The following is a 22,693-nucleotide window of genomic DNA, read 5'->3' as shown; positions in this document are numbered from 1 at the left end:
TTCTGCTGAGCTTTTCCTTCAGATTTACCAAAACCACGTAGTGCAAGGGCCCGCCGGATTGTATACAAATTGAAACTCCTAAGGTTTGACCTCATATTTATATGGTTTTGGTAAATCTGAAGGAAAAACTGAGTGTGTATGGGGCTTTAATGTCCTAATGTGCATGGACACATAGGATACATTGAGTTACTTCTATAGGCAAAAACCCCTCCTCGCAAAACTCCTGCAGAAGCATGGACCCTTGAGCAGTTTTTAAGAACCAGCAACAGTTTTTTTTAAAACATTTATATTTCCTAAGGCACCTAGACTTGAGGCTTTCCACTGTTCCATAGTGAAAAATAAACATCTGTAAGCAATTTTAAAAAGTGAAGGTAGTCATGGCAATGAGAAGCGCAGCATCATTTTGTTTTAACTACTTTGAGTGATAGATATCATGACTAAACAAGCTTGCTTTAAAGCCTCTTTAAAATATAATGTATATCTTTATATGTGGATTAAGATGCTTTAGAGTTGATCAATGACAGAAGTGCTTTGTAATCTTGTTATGTCATCCAATTCTTTAAATAAGCCTTTAAATATGAAAAGAACAGTAGGCCTGAGCATGCATAGTTCCCGTGTCCCTCTTTCTCCAGGATAGTCCCCCTTTTTTGCACAGTTGCTGCGGCAGGTGGTGTATAATGTGCACCCCCTTTTGTATGAATGTGGCCTTCATTTCTTGGGAAACCCTGACAGAATTTAATGACTAAAACTTTTACTGCCCCCTAAGCTGGAATGCTGGGTCATTCGAAACTGGAAAAGCTCTGACGCTTCCTCATTCTGCATTCCTACTGGCCCATAAGTGTGGTGATTTGACTTGTTGAGCAATAGGAATATACATGTAAGTTGGGAGGAGAAGCTCTGGGTTATCCGAGAATTGGCTGAGCTATTAAGCACACTCTACTATTCAGCTGTTTCAGGACTTGGGGGCTTTGTTTTTTTTTTCTTTCCTACAGTTTACAGTCAACCCTACCTAGGTGGTAGGCTAATAAGAAGGGCAAGTTTCTTGAATGTATTTAACAATAATCCATTATTCTTCTTTTGCAGTGTGTGGGGATATCCATGGCCAGTTTTTTGACTTGATGAAGTTATTTGAAGTGGGAGGATCACCTGCCAACACGCGTTACCTCTTCTTGGGAGACTACGTTGACAGAGGATACTTCAGCATTGAAGTAATTATAATTATAGTTTGCAGAACTACATTTCTTTTCAGTGCATTTATCTCATATTGCATTGCTGTTTTTTGTTTTTTTGTTTGTTTTTTTACAATTTCTGTTTTCTAATTTTGGAATGTGTAAGGCAGGGTAGTAAGAGAAGTTTATTATGTGTTGATTACCTTTAGGATAAACTTCCTATCCACAGTGATTAGCGGTATTTATACAATATCAGTTGTGTATACTGCCACCAGCATAGATGAAAACCACAAAAATTGGCTAAAGGTGTAATGCCCAGAAGTATCCAGGCACAAAACATTCATATTAAATACACCTTTGGTTCTCCTTCTCATCCTCCTTTTATATTGTAAATCCAATTAACAGTGTTTTAATGTTAAGAAAAAAAGGGAGCGAGTCCACAGGAGATGTTCTGTAAAAAAAAAAATCTTCTGTGAACCACATTTAGAATGTGAACCTGTGGTCAGGCTAAGTATTCAAATATTCTTAACAAACGGTAAATTAAAGTGGAAGTAAACCCATCGATTTAAACAGTTAAAAAAAAAAAAAAAAAGGCATGCCGGGAATGCTAACTGCACTTTGGCTGTGCTCTCAGCCAAACTATCAAACCATCCAATGGCTGGTGTCGTAACAAATCACATGTGCAGCACCATAGCAGTTGAAGATTAAACAGAGGCAAAGATGGCAGCTTCCTTGGCTGAAAACGATAGGGGAGTTTACTTCCACTTTAAAGTGGAAGGCAAGTTAAACCCTAACTAAGCTTAAATCTACTCCCCCCCCCCCCCCCCATGCTAATCCTATTCTATCTACCCTGTAAAAGGAATGATGCCTATACTTACCTATGCTGAAGTCTGAAATTTAACCCCAATTAAAATCTTATTTCTCGATTATAAAATGCTAATAATTAGTAAACCCCATCCTGTAGGTAGCACTGTCTTTTACTAACAGACAGGTTTTGGTGGGACCAATGAATAGGTTGCTGAATTATCCAGAATTCTACATACAGGTTTCTGCAACTGCTCCAAGATAGGAACAATTACTTTTATAGGGAAGGCTTGGAGAGCCAGGACGGATTTGTTACACCCAAATCGGAGAATCTAGATGCCCATACGAAACCCACTGCCAAAAAAAAAAAATCTAAATCTAAGGCTTGATTCACAACTATGCATTTTTAGTGCATTTTGCAGATTTGCACTACAGCCCATTTAAAAGAGAAGTATGGGTTTCCTTTTTGTTTGCTTACATCTATTCTATGTGAGCTGCTGATATTTAAAAATCTTTCCAGCCCTCTCAGAAGTGCCCCCATTCTGTTAAAATTCAGCTAAATACCTGTGGGAGGGTCTACAGACTTTCATACAGCGTCATACCATTAATGGTCTGGCTCTGGAGTCTGAATCCACCCACTTTCCATTTTGCTTGATTGATGTTGGCCCTCTGCTTGTTGCCGAGACTTCACAGAGCGTAGCTGCTCCTCCCCCCTCCTGCCCCCCTCCACTGTGATCAGTGACAGAGGGATGATTTGTATGTACAATAAAGGAGACTCTGGGGACATAACGGGGGTCACTTTAGATGTGGGGGAGTTGTCAGTCTCCTATGTACTGTACACAGGTATGTACTCTGCACATAGCACTTCAGAGAACAGACTCGGTTCACTATGTTCCTCACCATGTGTCCTCTTCTGATATAACACAGTGCTGTGTGTAGAGAGAATACCTGTGTTAATTTCTGTACATGAGAAGTTTTTAGTGATTCTCCCCCCTCCCCCACCGGCTGGATGAGACGCTGACATGAATGAACTTTGAATAAATAAGTGGGGGGTGATTTGGAGGACAAAGGAAGAAACATCAAAGCCCAGGGGAGAGGTGTTGGAGTCTCGCAGAGGGGAACTTGCAGATAACAGCCAGAGAAAGGTGAGGACTTCACTGTTTTTGTCACACTCTATCTGTTTCCGGGTTTTAGCTGGGGACATGCTGCCATGGAAACAGGCATGTGAAGAACGTGCTCATTCTAGATAGCAGCTTGGGTGGAGCAGAAGGAGGGAGTGAAGGAGGGGCTGGATTGTGGAGCTGTATCCACCCCCTGGAAACTTTTGAACTGAGAGAGAACCTTTAGAGGCTGATTCTGGACACTTCAAAAGACTGTTCTGCCAAAACGAAAGGGCTAGGGAAAGGAAGAAATACAATGCAGGTATGAGGGTAGCATGTACTACCTACTTTTGCATTCACATACTTCTCCTATAACACGGTTGGCTGTAGAGCAAATCTGCAAAATGCAAAAAGCACTAAAAATGTATAGGTGTAAATCAAGCCTTAGAGGGCAAACAGCACTTTTTGACCTACCTGTAAAAAGGGGTCAGACATTTTTGGTGAGCCTACATTCACATTTTTGGGCACAAGGGGTGAAGAAATAAAACTATGCTTTTGAAGAAATCATGGTGTTGGGATTTTATCACAACGCACTTTTATTTAACTCATTTTATTTACATTGTTTCATATATTTATTTTCACTTGCATATGATATTTTTATTTATTAGTCAGTTATTATACCACAGGTCAGTTAGTTATTTATACCACAGGTGGATTCATTCCATTTAAAGGGGTAGTTACCATAACTTTTTTTTTTTGTAGTTGTTAATTATTTAGAAACACCATACATTGGAAAGATTTTGCTCTAATTTGCAAAAAAAAATGCCTCATCATTGGATACAATGCTAAAAGAACACACTCATTTAGGCCTATAGCAGATGACTCCATCAGGCATATGCAAAAATTGCCTGTTCATTGGCTATGCTGACATTTTTTTTGACTGATAAACATCTTGATTTTACTAGATTTCCTGCTGTTGGTTTGCTGTTATCTACAGTTCTCTGTGGTCCACAGACACAACTTTTGACCAAATTTTGACTTGCAATTTCTTTTTTTTGAGTAAGCCTCAGACCAGTATTTCTTTATCTGTTCTTGTCTATGGTCTGCAAAAAACATGCTCTTTCTTCCCTTTCTTTTACATCTTTGCTACAACATCGATTGTTTAAACTGTTAATAAGCATATGCCTTGATACAGCTACAGTAAGGCAATGTTAATGTCAGGTTTAAATAAAAGGTAGCAAGGCAAAGATTTTTTTTATCATACATCACGGGACACAGAGCAGGCTATAAATGCAAGTTCAGCAGGGATTGCTTGTAATGTGGCTTTTTGGCCCTGGACCCTGCGGACACTAGAACTCTGCAGTTTTGACCAAGGTGTTTTTGATAGAGTGTAACGGGTCCAGGACAGTAGACACTGATAAAAGAGGGGCCTGAGTTCCTGATGGTCCAAGAGGACATAGCTCGCCTTGATGGGCCCTTGACATTTTTGGGAGGATCCTTCAGTGAGAGATGGTTAGTGTCTGTGTGGGGGCCAATTTGAGCTAAATTGTCTACAGCTTTCTTTGGTGACTTTCCACCTTTGGCCTCTAGGGGCAGTGGCAAGGCGTTCCTTGTGCAATTACATCTATAGCTGGGCTCAAATTTTCAAGTCCTGAACCACTAGCCAGACCTTAAAAGTTACTTGCCACCAATTAACCCACCCAACTTCTACCCTGTTCTGCCACTAAGTCCACCCTTAAACACGCCCTCGTAAATTATCTCATGAAATTACACTGTTAAATGTTCCTAATAGAATTTAGTTACAAAATTAAATATTAACTACTTTAACATTATTAACATAAAGCATATCGGTGCAGCCTCAATGCCCATCAGTGCAGTCTATCAGTGCAGCCTTATCAGTGCCCATTAGTGCAGCTTATCAGTGCCACCTCATCAGTGGCCATCAGTGCAGTCCCATCAGAACAGCATATCAGTTGTGCTTCATCAGTGGCTATCAGCTTAAGAATGCTGCCTCATCAGTACCCATTATTGCCACCTCATCAGTTGCCATCAGTGCTGCCTTATCAGTGCAGCTTATCAGTTGTGCCTCATCAGTGGCCATCAGTGCAGCATATCGGTGGCCATCAGTGCAGCCTATCATTGGCCATCAGTGCAGCCTATCATTGGCCATCAGTGCAGCCTATCATTGGCCATCAGTGCAGCCTATCATTGGCCATCAGTGCAGCCTATCATTGGCCATCAGTGCAGCCTATCATTGGCCATCAGTGCAGCCTATCATTGGCCATCAGTGCAGCCTATCATTGGCCATCAGTGCAGCCTATCATTGGCCATCAGTGCAGCCTATTACTGCCCATCTGTGCAGCCTGCCATCGGCCATCTGTGCAGCCTGCCATCGGCCATCTGTGCAGCCTGCCATCGGCCATCTGTGCAGCCTGCCATCGGCCATCAGTACTGCAGGGAGTAATCTGGAGGATCTGTGGGCCGGATCGCGTAGAGCGGGTATCACCCGCTGAGACACATCTTGTATATGAATAGCCGAGCTGTCAAACAAAGTCCCACCTCCTAGACTGGCCACTCTAATGAACAGCACACTGGTCCAATGCCGGTCAAGGAGGCGGGACTTTGATAGCGCGGCTATTCATATACAAGATGTTTCTCAGCAATAGATTCCCGCTCTGCGTGATCAGGCTTCCAGATCTTCCTGGCTGATAGCTTCTGGCAGAAGCGGCACAGGCTTTTTTATATGACCTCAGAGCGGTCTGGGGGGCAGGAAGTCCCCCTCCAGGCCACTCTGCATCACTTCTGCCAGAAGCGATAAGCCAGGAAACTGTCAGCCCAGTTTGCCCCAGCAGTGGTGAAAGCTTGAGTCATTGATACAGTGCACAGAGCAGGCTTTTTCATCTCTACCTATCCTACAAAAAGGGGCACGTGAGTACACCATGGGGGAAAAGGATGCTAGCAGCTGGGTGATCCCCCAAGGGTGCCTATTTACTGTTTGATCACGATCACACTCTCTTATGCTGGGAGGGTAGCCTTGTGGCAAAGCTTGTGGTTTAATCATCATGCTTAGGAAGGATGTCTTCCAGAAAGCACGTTGAGTGGTCCATAGCTGGGAAAAGCACAGCCGTGCTTATGTCTGGTCCAGAGGACTCTAGTCATAGTCCCGCTTTGTTTGCAACTCCTGATAGACCAGGGGTGATAGGTGTGTCTGAGTTACTACATCTGTCTGGTATTGTGGTTACTGTGGGGGGAGTCATTCTCAGGTTGTCACTGAGGATGACCTGGCTGCAGCATTGGCAGGCCTGGAAGGTAAAGTTGTTGATATGACTGCTTCCATGGCACAGGGAGGTGAAAAGCGATAGGTCCCCTTCAACAGATACCCCTCTGGTGGTGGTGGAGGAAGAGTGGGGGGACACTGAGGAGGAGGAGGTGGTTGGTGTAGAACTTAAGGAAGGTCTAGCAGTGCAGTCTGCCTCTGAGGACTCTGAGCCAGAGGAAGCTCCAGGACCATCTGTGTCTCCAGCTCAGAGGGTGTTTGTGCAATCTCTTTGTGAGGTGGTTCACTCCAACTTTAGGTTAACTGCTGAGGTTTCAGACAGAGGTAAGTATTTTTCCTTGGGGTCACTGCATCTGCCTCAAAATTCACTGTAGGTTGTATCCTGAGTGTATAATCCAGATGGGGTGTTTTGCGCTACCAAAAAGATTTTCTCTTCTTTATCCAATTGAGAAGTCCTTAAAGAAGTGGAGTATGCCTGCAGTGGGTGCAGCACTTTTTTGCCTCAATATGGTGGATAATATTCAGGTTTTTAAAGCGGGAATAAACCCGCTGACTTTTTTTTTTTTACACCTGCAAGGGAAAATGCATAATGAGCTAGTATGCACTGAAATACCTTAGAATGAGGCACTAACATCTCACTCGGTCCACGTCGGCGGAGCTGACATGTTCCCTCGGCATGTCTTCTGGGTAGGGTATCGCGGCTCAGGCTTACCTGTAGGTTAAAGTCAAAAATAGGACTATACAACTGCTTTAAGGACCTGACTGACAAGAGGCTGGAAACCCTGTTGAAGGCTTCTTTTGCCTGGGCAAGCTCTGCTCTGCAACCTGTGGTGGCAGCAATTGAAGTTTGCCAAAGCCTGATGGTTTGCATTAAGTGTGTGGTGAGGAGGAGCCTGCACATGTGGAGGCTGACACTATTGAGGGGGAAATTGAATAGGCTTTGGTCTTGTGCTTTGCGTTGAATGCCCTAAAGGACACTATCCAACAGATTTCTCATTTGACTCTGGTGTCTATTCGACAGGTTCTGTGGTTAAAGAAGTTCAGTCTGAGCTTTTTAGGCTGGGCTTCTCCTAAGCATCACAGGAGTGTAATTCATTTTGCACTCCTGTGACCTGTTTTCAACGGAGAGCGGTCTGAAGTCTGCTCTCCACTGATGTCAATGCTATCAGCCCGACTTTCGAAGTCTGGATCCGCCAGCTGCCTTGACTGGTGGCAGTCTCAGCGAGCTGTTGAGATGCTTGCTCCCCACCCCTCCACAGCGCATGGAGGATTAGAACAGGAGGGATGCTGACTGACAGACAGTATCTCTCCACTTGGGGAGGGGAGAGAACCGAGAGTTTGATGGCTCAGTTCTTAGTGCAGAGACGCCAGGGGACAGCTGCAGCATTGGTCTGATGCTGCATCCACCTAGGTAAGTATGATTTGCAAATAAATAAAAAAAACACAATTCTTTTTTAAAGAGCTGGTCTGCTGAGCTGCCCTGTAAAAAGTTGTTGATGACAAATGCCTGTTCAGTAAGGACTTGGATAAATAATGTATATCCAAATGATCTCTGGCTGAAAGTGTTCCCACTTACCACTCAAGAAAAAGGGCAAGTATTCAGCTTATAGAGCTTCTGCCTCTCCCGTTCCCAGTGCCTCTTTATCCAGGCAGTTCCCAATTGACCAGATCCAAAGGAAAAGCGCAGAATCAGGGACAGAGGAGGGCCTGGTCAGCCAAGTCAAGAAAACCAGAGTCCAAAGTCCTCTTCATTATGAAGAGGCGCATCCACTCATGCGAGTGGGGGTGGGGCTGCTGGCTTTTTCGGGAGCTTGGCAAGGAGGAATTTTGGACAATTGAGTTTTTTCCACTGTCTTGTCATGGGTACAGGTTGGAGTTTCAGAATGTATCTGTAAAAGAGAGATTCTTTTTTTCGGGCACTTGGTCAGTTGTCACAAGTGGTACCGTAATCAAGTCGATTCCAATAGCCAAAAGGTTCTTCAGCTTCTATTCCAATAGCTTCACGATCCCAAAGCCGAATGGGAAAGTGAGACCAATTTTGGAACTGAAAGGTTTAAACACATTTCTAAAGGTCTGGCCATTTCAAATGGAGTCGTGCAGTCCATTGTGGCCTCACTCCAGCAGGGGCATTCTCTTGTATTGATAGACTGGGATGCATATCCCCATGTGCCAATTTTTCCTGTGCATCAAACATTCCTATGTTTTGCAGTGGAGGACCAGCACTTTGTTTGTCTGCCCTCTTTTTGGGGGGGGGGGGGGGGGGGGGTGTCATTACTTGCTACAAATCCAAAGAGTTTCCTGAGTAGGTGGGGTTATATAGGGGAGGACGTTGTGTCTGCTTGGTCTGCCAGTATAAATTTACCTATAGGTGGCGCATAACCCTGATAGTCATTATTTATAGCCTGCTCTGTGTCCCATGATGTACTCCAAGAAATGGATTTTACAGGTAAGTACAAAAATCCAATTATTTGATCAGGGTATATCATCAGATTCTGAACAAGTCATTTTGAATAGTAAAACCTCATAGTAAAGGATAAAATGCAAATAGGGGAATTTTTCTTAAACACAACTTACTTTTATCTTACAAGCAGTGCCTATGAAAAGAGGTGATATACTTGAATAAAAACAAATTAATGAAACATGGAAAATGTTCCTTTTCAGTCATTTATTCAACAAAAATATCAATAGATGTAATGGTGTACTGTAGAAAAAAAATACACCCTTGGCTTCAGGAGCTGCTATCGCTCCTTTTACTAGAAATTACTTATTGTAATGTTTTTGCATAACTGCCTACCAGTCTTTGACATTTTTAACCACACATCCATGCAAATTCTTTCAGTGGCAAGATAATTATGGGTTTCTTTGCATGAACTGCCAATTTCAAATCCCTCCACAATATTTTAAATGGATTTAAAACTACTGCTGGGCTAGGCCAGTCCAAAACCCTCTCCATTTCTTTTTGGGCCATTCCAAGGTAGATTTGCTAGTCTGATTCCAGGGCCAGATTAAGAGCATCATGGGCCTGGTGCTAAGGATTTTGGTGGGCCTTTTTATGAAAATAAATAAAATGAAAATGCACACAAGGGGGGGGGGGGGGGGGGGGTGATACCGAGATAGGGAGCTGAAAGAGAGGGGATGAGAGGGAGGGGAAAAGAGTGAGAGGGGGGTGAGAAAAGGGGGAATAGAGAGAGGATGAAAGAGAGAATGTGTTGGGAAATAGGGGGTTGAAGGGGGTGAGAGAGAGAGAGAATGGGGGATGAAGGTGGTGAGAGAGAACAGGGTGAAAGAGAGGGGATGAGCGACAGAGGGGGTGAGGGGGTAAAAGAGAGGGGGTGAGAGTGAGGTGGTGAGTCTGTGGTGGGGGGGGGGGGAAGCACAGCATAGTACATTACATGGGGGGGGGGGGGGGTGAGAATAGCACAGTACATTACATGGTTGGAACAACACATTACATGGTGGATACATGGATACAGCACATTTAATGGTGGGCAAAGCACAGCAAATTACATAGTGGGCACAGCACATTACATGGTTGGCACTGCCCAATACAGCACATTACAAGGTAGGCACAGTACATTATATGGTGGGCACAGCACATAACATGGTTGGTACAACACAGAACATTGCACGGTGGGCACAGCACATGCACAAGGTGGGCACAGGACCTTATATGGTGGGCACAGCACATGACATGGCGGGCACAGCTGAGCACATTACATGGTGGGCACTGCACAGCCCATTATATGGTGGGCACAGCATATTATATGTTGAGTACTACACATGGCATAGTGGGCACTGCACATGACAAGGTGGGCACTGCATGACACAACATGACATCGTGGGCACTGCACGACACAGCAGTGCACATTACATTGTGAGCACAGCACATTAAATGGTGGAAACCGCACATGACACGGTGAGCCCTGCACACCACATTCCATTGGGCACATTGTTGGGCACTGCACGACACAGCACAGGCAATTACATTGTGAGCACAGCATATTAAATAGTGGACACCACACATGACATGGTGAGCCCTGCACAGCACATTCCATTGTGGGCACTGCACGACACATGCCATGGTGGACAATGTACAGCACATTACATGGTGAGTACAGCACATTACATGGTAGGCACTGCATGGCGCAGCACATGACATGGTGGGCACTACACAGCAATTTACATGGTGGGCACTGCACATAACATGGTGGGCACTGCATGACACAGCACATTACATGGTAGGCACTGCATGGCGCAGCACATGACATGGTGGGCACTGCACAGCAATTTACATGGTGGGCACTGCACATAACATGGTGGGCACTGCATGACACAGCACATTACATGGTAGGCACTGCATGGCACAGCACATTTCATGGTGGGCACTGCATGGCATAGCACATTTCATGGTGGGCAATGCAACTGCCCATTACATGTTAGGACCGGCATATTACATGGTGGGCACTGCTGAACAGCACAGCACATTACACAGTGGGCACAACACACTACATGCTGAGCACAACACATGGCAGGGTGGGCATAGAACAGCACATGACATGGTCGGAACTGCACATGACATGGGGGGCACTGCATGGAGCAGCACATTACATGTTGGGCACCGCACATTACATGGCGGGATAACTGCATGGCACAGCACATGACATGGTGGACACGGCAAATTATATAGCGGGCATTGCAAGGCACAGCATATGACATGGTGGGCACTGAATGGCACAACACATGACGTGGTGGGCACATCACATGACATGGTGGGCACTGCACATTACATGGCAGGCACTGCATGTCACAGTACATGACATGGTGGGCACTGCACATTACATGGTGGGTACTGCAAGGCACAGCACGAAATAGTGGACACTGCACATCACATGAAGAGCAATGCAATGCAACGCACAGCACATTACATGGAGGGCACTGCACATTACATAGTGAGCACTGTAATGCACAGCAAATTACATACTGGGTACAGCATATTACACGGGGGCACTGCAATGCACATGACATGGCGGGCACAGCACGACATGGTGGGCACTGCAAGGCACAGCACAACATAGTGGGCACTGCACATTACATAGTGGGCACTGAATTACACAGCACATGACATGGGGGGCATAGCACATTACATGGTGGGTATTGCAATGCACAGCACATGACATGGTGGGCACTGAACACAAAAGAGAACACTACATGGGGGTCACTGGGCACAAGAGAGCACATGACATGGTGGGCACTGAGTACAAGAGAGCACATTATGTGGGGGGCACTGGGTAAAAGAGAGCACATTACATGGGGGGCACGGGGGGCACTGGGTACAAGAGAGCACATTGCATGGGGGGCACTGAGTACAAGAGAGCACATTGCATGGGGGGCACTGGGTACAAGAGAGCACATTGCATGGGGGAAGCAGAAGTGTGTTCCCTAGCACAATAATTACATAACACCTCCCTGACAAATTGACTAACCTTATGTCAGCAGCATGGGAGATGTCCTTCCTCCCGGGCTCCTGCTATGAGGAGAACATCAGCACCCCTCCCCCAGACAGCTCCCAGACACAGAGGATCTGTGTGAGTGTAACAGATCCTGTGATAGGAGTCAGACATCTGCAGAGACTAACACTTGTCTCCTCCATGTGTGCAGTGCACAGAGGCCTCCTCTTCCTTCAAGAAGGCTACAGATAGTGATAAGCCACTGGCATGGGCCTATATTGAGGGAGGGGCCTGGAGCTTCAGCTCCACAAGCCCCTATGTTAATCCGGCCCTGTCTGATTCAGATTATTATAGTGTTTAAAGATTTGTGTCTGGTTTAACCTGAACTATGCAGGATACATAGTTGACTGTATGACAACAAGCTGTCCAGGGCCTTAAGCAGCAAAGCAACCCCAGACCATAATGTTCCCATCCTTCACCATAAAAATAAGGTGGTTCTCCTGAAATGCTGTCTTCAGTTTGCCCCAAACTGAGGTTTTAAGCCAGCCAAAGTCAGAGTTTGCAGGTCAGAAATGTGCTCAAATGGGGGAATCCCTCCTGCAGAGCCATTGTGTTCTCCCAGCGGGTCGGGGAGGGGGGCCTGTTATCTCTGCCATGAGAACACAGTGTTTGTTACTGAGGATGAGTTCAGGCGTGTTCATAAACCCGCATGTGTAGAGCCCACCAGGAAGTCTGCACTGCACAGCGCTAATCACAGGCAGTGAGACATTTCTTGATCTCTGCAGCTGCGGATCGGGGTAAATGTCTCGCTGCCTGTAATTAGCGATATGTAGTTCTGACTTTCTGGCAGGCTTTGCACGTGCGGGTTGCGAACACGCCTGAGCTCATCTTTAATTGTTGCTAGCGGCTATAACAGCTTCTAGCAATAATTGTAATAATTTAAAATCGGAAAGGCTGGTTGTACCCAAGCTGATCGATTGGATCAACTTGGGTACATTCAGCCTGTCCATACATGGTTTGATTCTTGGTCGGTCCTTGCTGAACCGGACAAAACTTGAACCATCATATAGCCAGCTTTAATCACTGGCAGCAAATCTGGAACATTCTGATTCTGCTTTTAAATGGTTTTAAAGCCTTAAGGTTTTACCTTAATGCAATCTATGCATTAAGGTCAAAAACCTTCTGTGCTGCAGCTCCCCCCCAGCCCCCCCCCCCCCTTTTTCCTACCTGAGCATGATCCTATCTGATCCAGCAATGTGCATGAGCGTGCAGTGGCACCTGTCCTCATTGGGCATATTGATTAGAAGCAGGAGCCATTGGCTCCCTCTGCTGTCAATAAAAAGCTGTGATGCCACAGTGTCAATGGACATGGTGGTACTCAGGAGTGGCTCTGCACTGGGGCGTGGGGGCACCCAATGAAGATAAGGGGCCTGGAGCGCCAGTGGGGGACCCCAGAAGAAGAGGATCGGGCTACTCTGTGCAAAACCATTCGACAGATCAGGTAAGTATAGACATGCTTGTTATCTTTATAATAAAATAAAAAAATCAAAGGTTTATTATTTATCCCTTACAGTCTTACAGTACCCTGTTTTTAGTGTGTGTATGTATATATAGATACACTCTGCGTGTTATATAGTATGTTACAATAAACTTTTTTCTAATGCTCATCTTTTACCATAACCATATATTTTATTTGATCCACTTCATTAGCCCAGGGAAAACTGTCCCTACTATTAAAAAGATCATTTAATTTATCACACAGGCCAGTAGTTCCCGACCCTCACTTGAACCACTTGCTACTTTTTAGTCCTGTTATAAGGCTCAGCTCACAGAGCCAACACAACAGGATAAGGATCTTTTTTTTACAAAAGTGACAGTTACTTACATCCAATGCAATGAGATTTGAAAGCTATTCACATGGCTGCAATTAACGTAATTATCCATGTAGTAAAGCTTAATGAATTAAGCCTATGGTCACATGGTAAGAGAAGTTCTGTATGCCAGCTGTCAAAAGAAAACCTACACAAGGGAGTCGTGTGTTTTTAAAAAAAAATAGTTATCTTATTAGGTAAGAATGGAGAAGTGAGACAGCTTCATAAAGTTATCTCTAGACTTCACCATCATTATTGGTTCTCTATTTCCTGTTTTTACTAGGGTTGCACCGATATCGATACCAGTATTAGTATAGGTGCCGATACTAAGCATTTTTAAGGGTATCTGTGGAAATGCAACGATACCCTAACCGTTATCTTCTAGTTTGACTTTTTCTGCTGTCAGTGGGATTTCCCCGCTAACAGCTGAAATGTAAAGAAATGAAAGTAGGTAATTAATGGTTGTTAAGGAGATGACTGGTTCACACTGATATATGTTGGCAGAATGGCACTCCTGCGCAAACTGACCTACCCATACGTCAGTCCGCAAAAGAAGGATAGCGGGGGTGCGTCACGGGAGTGTGCCTGCAAGTCTTGCGAACTCTGTCTGCCGGTGGCCCACAATTGCGATGAGGAGAGGCAGAACGGGGAAGTGCCTATGTAAACAAGGCAATTCCCTGTTCTGCCTAATGACATGACAGGGATCTACTGCTCCCTGTTATTGGGAGCAGTGATCTCTGTCATGTCAGTGGTAGCCCATCCTCCCTACAGTTAGAACCCACTAAAGGAGCACACTTAACTCCTTGATCGCCCCCTAGTGTTTAACCCTTTCCCTGCTAGTGACATTTACACAGTAATCGGTGGCTATTTTTAGCTCTGATCTCTGTATGAATGTCAGTGGTCCCAAAAGAATTTTAAAAGTGTCCGATCTGTCCACTGCAATGTCGCAGTCCCAATAAAAATTGCAGATGACCACCATTCTTAATCAAAATAAAATGAATAATAAAAATGCCATAAGTCTATCCCCTATTTTGTAGACACTCTAACTAATCAATATACTCTTTTTGCGTGTTTTTTTTTTTTTTTTTTACCAAAAATATGTAGAAGAATACATATCGGCCTAAACTGAGGAAGAAATTTGTTTTTTATATATTTTTTTTATATATTTTTTGGGGGATATTTATTATAGCAAAAAGTTAAAAATATTGCATTTTTTTCCAAAATTGTCTATCTTTTTTTGTTTATAACGCAAAAAATAAAAACCGCAGAGGTGATCAAATGTCACCAAAAGAAAGCTCTATTTGTGGAAAAAAAAATTTTGTTTGTGTACAGCGCCACACAACCATGCAATTGTCAGTTAAAGCGATGCAGTGCCGTCTGGCAAAAAATGCTCTGGTCATTAAGGGGATTCCACTTCCTGCCTCCTCCTCCCCTCCCGCCAGCTGTCACTAGGCCTGGACTGGCCGGGGCCACATGTCCTCTGCAGTGCTGTGTGTACTGACAGGCAGGGTCATATCTACAGAGGCAAACAAGGTATTTGCCTTGTCGGGCGGTGCCGACTAGTTATGTTGCTACAGGAGGGCAAGGGGGGGCAAACTCAGCAGAGGGTGAATGGATGATAATGAAAGTGTTCAGCTGCCTATCGAGCCTCCAAGTCACGTTCATGTAGTGCGGATTCTCCCTCCAGCCGTCTCTGTGACTCCACTCACCCCCATCTATGGAGAATGGACGGGGTGGACTCTACTTCCTCCAAATTGCTCAGCTTCACCCAACCATAACAGCTCGCCCTGTCCTCCTGTGTTTGTGTGTTTAAAAAGCTATGCGGTGCCAGATCCTTTCTGATGATTTGTATGTTTCTCGGACTGCAGTATGTGCTGACATCTGTCAATGTGCACTGTAAGGCTCTGCAAGCTGGAGGGACAGCGGGGATGTTATCACTCAGTGCAGCCTGGAATATACAAGTTTCCTCTATTCTGTCTCTGTGTCGATAGATCCCTTCATAGGAATGCAGATTATGGGAACAAGTTTGGGTTACTGGGGTGAGTCTGCAGGTAACCTAAAGGCTGTGCTGTGTCACACCTCCACCTAATGTCTGCTTGATTGAAATTCAAATGATGGGTTATCTGTCATCATCCAATCTATGTGAAGGTCCTGAATGGGGATAAAAAATTAAGATTCATCTGCACAATATACTGTTAATCCTCTGATACCTGTGCTCGGATCCTCACTGATTATTGAGGGCTCTGACTATTTCCTATGTAAATATCATGTCCTCATACTATGCGCCATGTATGCAGTCCCTGACAATCTCTTGCACCATGTCCACAGTCTCTGACAATCTGCAATCCCCCCCACCCTGTCCTTACCCACGCTCCTACTCCCTGCTATCCTGCCCTCACTTACCCTCCTACTCCCACCCCCCCCCCCCTATACTCACACACTACCCCCCCCCCCCCCCACCTCCCAAACCACCCCTCTACCTACACTTCCTAGGCAATAGGTATCGGTAATTGGTATTGGCGAGTGCTTAAAAAAAAAAGTATTGCTACTCATACTCTATGTTAACAAAAATAGTATCTGTGCATCCCTAGTTTTTACCCATTGGACATTAGAAGTCACTAAGCAATTAAGTTTTAAGGGTATTTCAGGCAAGAACACATATGAGATGCATTTACTGTACATGAATTGTTTTGCTTGCCAAACGATTTGTTAGGCTGACTATATACAGAGTAAATTTAGAATTTTTCTTCCTGAATCAACCAAAATTTGAGCCGCAGGTGGTCCTTTCAGCACTCCTGGAACGACAAACTTTGATCTAAAAATTGAAGAAGCCGAAAATCATTGGCTGAAAGCCAATGCAGTCAGTTTTCAGGAGCAGTGGCTGTGGGAATACAAAAACCATCAGGGGAGACTCCTCCATCCATTCTATTTAGGGAAAGTTTATTGGTTTTACATGTATAGCTAGTCTTATTCTGTTCTGCTGCTCACCACTATTTTACACACCTCTGGCACACTAATGATTGATTGAAGGTGATTTCTCTCTTTTCTGGTTCAGCTTTACGGCTGCCTTTATCTCCGTTTGCACATTACAATCAATTGGCAGTGTGATAATGTGATTTATTGTTCAATGAACGGGCTGGCAGCACAACTGGGACACAGGAACCACAGAAAAAGGGGTGCTATACTGACTGTGAATGAATCCCGGGACTAAAACCAAATCCCATGAACAAAAATTAAAAAGTAAAAAGTTGCATTTATGCCATTTTAGTTTACGTATTTGCTGGTTCATTTTCAGTTCTGCTTTGCTTGGAAATCAGCTTTGCAGTTTAGATGTAACATCACAGTGGAATTCCCCAGGGTTTCTGTCAAACATGGTTAGGGGCCCTAAGTATAGATTTTACTTGCTAGTGACATTTTATATCATAGTGCAACCAGACACAGTGGTGCACTTTCAATGTTTGTATGGCCAGGCTGCAATCATCCCAGCAATGGCAGCAGGATTCTGTCCATATTTGTATACTGATGGAACATTTATACCTAAACTGCATATCCCTAATTACCTGCTTAGTTCTGGGAAACAGAAAGTTTTATATGGTGACATGTCATGAGTTTACTGATGAAGCTGTATTTCTCTTTCAGTGTGTGCTGTACTTGTGGGCCTTGAAAATTCTATATCCCAAAACTCTGTTTTTACTCCGCGGGAATCATGAATGTAGACATCTAACAGAGTATTTTACCTTCAAACAAGAATGTAGGTATACCTTACTCTTTCATTTTAGGTGTTCGTGTTCTACAGAAAAAAGGTTTCTAGTTTGAGACATGCCAGTGGGTCCCTGTAGGATAGAGGAACATCCGTTATTCCAGCTCCTAGCTACAGTATGTCTCTATTTTTGTATTTACAACACTGATTTCACCTTTAGGCTAACAGGCAAATGTTGAGTAATAGTTTTATGATTCACTTCATTATTATGAAACCTATTTTGTAGAAGAGTATTATATCATGCCTCTCCAAGATAGTCTGTTCCTCATCAGGATGTTATTGTGGTCATGGTCTATCTGTTGCCCTAAGGGAACCTATTATGTGTGTCTAGTCTTCTACATGGAAGTTATGTTACAGCAAATTGGTGTTCTTACTTTTTAGAAATAAGTGTATTTAATAGAAAGTTAAAAGGCTAACCTTTAGAGTGAAAAGGAGGTAGAACCTCTTTTTTTCTTTATTTCTCTGTTCCCATTTGGTGAGAATTCCTCTCCTGACCTATTGGCATCTGGTCAGAAAGCAGACCGAAATCTCTCCCGTGGGGACAGGAACAATACTAGAACTCCCCTTTTTATTTGTAGCATAAAGAAGGCTTAATATCAGATTTTTCTATCCAATTTCTGTGTCCTTCCATAAAGGAAAATCTTCAGCCTTGACATAGGCTTTAGCCCTCCTCCAGTCCTTCCAAACAGAAAGGAAACTTTCCATATGAAGTTCCTTTTCAAATATCACTATGCAAAGTGTAGTAATGCAGAACATTCTGTATTTGATCTTGCCACAGTAAAACCAAAAACAGGTTGCTATATGTTACTATAGGGAAGAAAAGGGGCTATTCCTGTGACAATGAATAGGACATATTGGGTACAATTTAGTACATTTTATTGGTATCAAAAAATTTCAATTAAAACAGTGTATATTGAGGGTTCACTCTCCCCCGGTCAGGAAATACAGTATTTCCCAACTGGGGGAAAGTGAATCAAGAATGTAGTGTCACCTGATACAAGGACCACTTTTTCTATATGCACAGTCAGGCTAGAGTGACAACACCCAATTGGTGAAATGATATATTGGGAATACCATCTTTGATCATAGGCTCTACCTTCTTTTCTGTATGTTACTGCACATTGCACACAGTTGTATCTAAAATGTATCATTAATCTGTCCTGGCTGTTACTATAAGATAAGTATGGGTTCTTAAAACAAAATAAATAAGTATTCACCTAGGTGGATGCAACATCGGTCCCCTACTGCTACATAACCAATGATCGTTCGGCTCTCAGTCTTCAGTGAGCAGATATGGTCACCAGCTCTTTGCTCTGTACCTCCAGGGCTCACTGGAGCTCGGGACGGAAGTGGCTGGCTCAGGCACCTGGCGGCTTGCTAAGAGGCTGAGCCAGCTGCCAGTCCAGGCATCTGGGTTGATCCAGAGTCTGAATCAGAAGTTGGGATCAATTCAGAGTCTGAACCGGCTGAGTGACGTCAGCTGACAGCGGGCTTTAGCCCGCTGTTTGCTGAAAACGGGTCACGGGAGTGCAGAACAGATTGCACTCATGTGATCAATAGGGGATGTAGGGCCAAAAAAGCTTTGGCCCTACATCTCCTTTTAAGATATTGGTATTCAGATTTAACTTCTGTTCCTTCTGCTTTTATTTGCTTCTCTACTGGGTTGATTCATTAATTTGTCAGACTTTATGGTGCCAGTGTAAACTACACTTGAAATTCTTCATTTTTTTGAAATGTGCAACTCATTATAATGATAGAGAGCAGCAAGCATATTTTCCTGTTTGATAGAGCATTTTAATCATCTGCCAAGAATAATTATATGCAGTAGCCCACAGTGGGCAATTAGAATCTAGCTTTCAGTAGTTAAGACAGTAGTAGCTAATAAAAACTTGTTTTTTTTATATGTTGCTGTGGAATACTTCACATTACTCTTGTTGTAGTATACATTTGATATAGTATAGTACGTAGTAAATTGACATAGTGGGGTTGATTTACTAAAACTGCAGAGTTCAGCTCTGCATAGAAACCATTCGGCTTCCAGTTTTATTTTTCAGTCAAATCTTAATTGAACAAGCTGAAATTAGAAGCTGATTGACTACAATGCACAGCTGCACCAGATTTTGCACCAATTTTAGTAAATCAGCCCCAGTATGTGTATGGACAGTAAGGAAGCACAGCGTACACAGGTAATGCAGTAACACATAACAGCCTTAATTTTTTTTTTTTTTTTTTTTTCACGCCATTGCTAGAGGTTACTGTATTATTCTTGCTCTTGGCTCTTTGTAATGTTTTTCTGACTAAAGCCAAATCCTAGATACGTCTAACTTTAATATCTGTGTATGTTGAAATATAAATACTGTATGTACTGTATACACACATAAAATGTTTAACATATGTCTAATAAACCATTCTAATTCAGAAAAATGCACCGTAGAACAATGATTCTTTCATCTTAAGAAAGATGAAATATGGCACTGATTATTTATTGTACTGTGTTTCCCCGAAAATAAACCCGGGTCTTATATTAACTTGTGCAACCAAAAACACACTAGGGTTATTTTCGTGGTAGGGCTTGCAATTTAATCCCCAGTGTGCACAGTGTAAAAGTGCTTGCAAACTGCCAGAATCCTTGCCACCACAGCAGAATATAGTGCAAAAGGTATGTGTCTCTGCACTCTAACCATGCCACATACCTTCCCACAGCGCCGATCGGTGCTTCCGTGACCCACCAGATTGTTTTTCCCTGGCACAAGTACTGCAGAGGGAGGGGTGCCCAAGATCCCCCGATGACAGCTGGCAGAAGAGGAGGGCGGCTCGGCACTTCCATGACCCACCTGAGCTCTCTTACCCGCTTCGAGCTTTGCAGAGGGAGGGGGGGGCCTGAGAACCCCCGATGACAGCTGGCAAAAGAGGAGAGCAGTGGGGATCAGCTGAGCGTGGCTTGGCACTTCTGTGACCTGCCTGAGTTCTTCCACCTGCTCCGAGCCTTGCAGAGGGGGGCTGAATTCCCCCTCTGACAGCTGGGGGAAGGGGAGGATTCCAGCAGCCCACAACCAGCCTAAACTAGGGCTTATTTTTGGGGTAGGGGTTATTTTGCAGCCCTCCTTGAAAAACTCTGGGAAAACTCGGAGAAACTCTGTATATATGTATTTAAAACTGGGCTTATTGGCCATCATCATCCGAAATCACGCTTCACATTAAAGAAAGCCTATGCTGAGAAAAATAAGGGGCTATCATTACTGATTTCCAGCTAAAAATACTAATCTAATTACAATGGATATGCAAGACCTTTTGGGATCTAGCGTTTTCAGGTGGTGGATAACAATAGTAGCCTGCATACTTCATTGCATGATTCCTTTGCATTGCTACCATTCTCGACTTACCAGCTGAAAGCCTTGATCACATTGATAGAGGAAGTGGTTGCATTGCTTGTAAAATGACAGAGGAAGAGTGCTTATGGTGGCTACTGGCACCAAATTCTTATTGCAGTGCTTTCTATCTGACGATAGTATACAAGCCATATTACACATGTGATTGTGCTGTTGGCAACCTTAGCAGCAAAATCACCAAAGTGCATCTACCAATCTCTATATGAGAGGAAGGATTTCTTGTGAATAAATTACTGCAGAACCTGCTGACAGAGCTCATTGGTCCGGGCTTAGAGGAGGTGATGTCATTGGACAAGGTGGGTTGGCTCCTATTAATTTTTAACCGGCAAGATTTTGCCAGTGACCGAATTTCTGTTGTGACATGGGCCTTCTGTTGAATGTACTGAGATTGTGTAGTGGAGGAGGTAAACTCAGATTTTGGGCGTAATTGAAAAACATTTAGTGAGGCATAAATGAAACTACACACAGCTGTAAGTGTATAATAGTGGGAATGGCAACCTAAAATAAAGATTTACTGTTTAGGATCCCTGGTAAAAAAATTACTTGATCGTTGGTTTATTTATTTATTTTGGCTGAGTATTTGGAAGACTGCCATTGGTCATAAAAATTGTGTGAATACCAGTGCCGTTGCATGACAATTTCACTAAAATATAAAATGTAGTGTTGCTGACATAGATTTCCTGAAGCTTAACTTGTGAAATTTGAATTTGATTTTTTTTTTTCTGTCATTAAAAGGTAAAATAAAATATTCAGAAAGAATATATGATGCCTGCATGGATGCCTTTGACTGCCTTCCTTTGGCTGCTTTGATGAACCAACAGTTCCTCTGTGTACACGGTGGCTTATCCCCAGAAATCAACACTTTAGACGACATTAGAAAAGTAAGTGCTGATGAAACGAATCCACAGTATCAGAATACCTGTTCTATTGTTCTGTTTTATAGTGTGTGGGACAAGAGATGCTATGCCTTAAGGTATGGGTGAATGCATACTGCGAAAGTAAATATTACTCTACCTGCTGGCATGATTCATTGCAATGTGCTCTGCCACCTGCCTGAATGTGCTGAATGTATTCCTAATGCAAACTCTGCATGCTGGGAATGTAAAACACAGTCAGAATGGTTATAGCAGGAGCTCCATATATGTATATGCCCACTTGTTTTTGTCTAAAACAAGTTTTACTGTTGGCATACTGGGTTTTCAAATTCTTTTTTTGCTAACGAAACAACATTACCAACTGACTCCATTAACATGTAGAAGACAATATTGTCAACAACATTAAGGATTAGGAGAAACATAAAAAATGAAAAGGTCAGGCTACCTAAAACTACAATTGTTTTTTTGTTTTATATAGATACTAGACTAAGGCTCCATGCACACTGGCTTAAAAATCACTGCTTTTAAAGTTTTATGTTTTGCCTGTAGAAGAGGCTCAATGTTCTCCTATGTGTCCAAGCACATTAGGACAATTACAGGCATTTTTTTGAACTCAACGTTTAGAGACAGGAAATAAAATCCTTCTGGTTTGCATTTCTGATTGGAACCCTTCTGGCAAAAAAAAAAACCCCCATGCAAACTTCTCCTAAACTATGTACAAAAATTATTATTTTTTTCTACCAAGTGAACTGGCGTTTTTAAGCCCAGTGTGCATGGGCTTAAAAAACACCTTATATCTCCTGAAGACTGTATTGACAGGCTCTGTGCTTGATTTTCTGAGTTTGCAACTTGCTGTGGCCATTATCAAGAGTTCTTCTCTCCCCGTTAATATACGATATGGAGAATGCAACGAAATGAGCTGTAACACACAAACATGAATAGGAACGCCTTAAACCTCAGGTAAAATTTAGAATTGTGGCAGGAAGAGTTTGCTGCTGGAA

At 43.4% G+C, this 22,693-nt stretch overlaps 1 protein-coding gene across 4 annotated transcripts in view; it reads left to right on the top strand.

Annotated features, from left to right (window-relative positions):
• Positions 1–22,693, top strand: part of PPP3CA (protein phosphatase 3 catalytic subunit alpha) — a 364,984-nt gene that overhangs the window by 225,435 nt on the left and 116,856 nt on the right. For all 4 annotated transcript variants that reach the window (XM_077476624.1, XM_077476627.1, XM_077476625.1 and 1 more), the window contains exons 3-5: positions 1,084–1,208; positions 17,308–17,419; positions 21,553–21,698. In XM_077476624.1, the coding sequence (XP_077332750.1) occupies positions 1,084–1,208; positions 17,308–17,419; positions 21,553–21,698 (383 nt within the window). The remainder of the gene's footprint in view (positions 1–1,083; positions 1,209–17,307; positions 17,420–21,552; positions 21,699–22,693) is intronic.

This window comes from Lithobates pipiens, unplaced genomic scaffold (assembly GCF_037356315.1).
Source record: "Lithobates pipiens isolate NorthernLeopardFrog02 unplaced genomic scaffold, aLitPip1_a1.2 Scaffold_13, whole genome shotgun sequence".
Lineage (NCBI taxonomy): Eukaryota > Metazoa > Chordata > Amphibia > Anura > Ranidae > Lithobates > Lithobates pipiens.
Note: the sequence above shows the minus strand (reverse complement) of the source record. Positions and strands in the feature narration are given on the sequence as shown.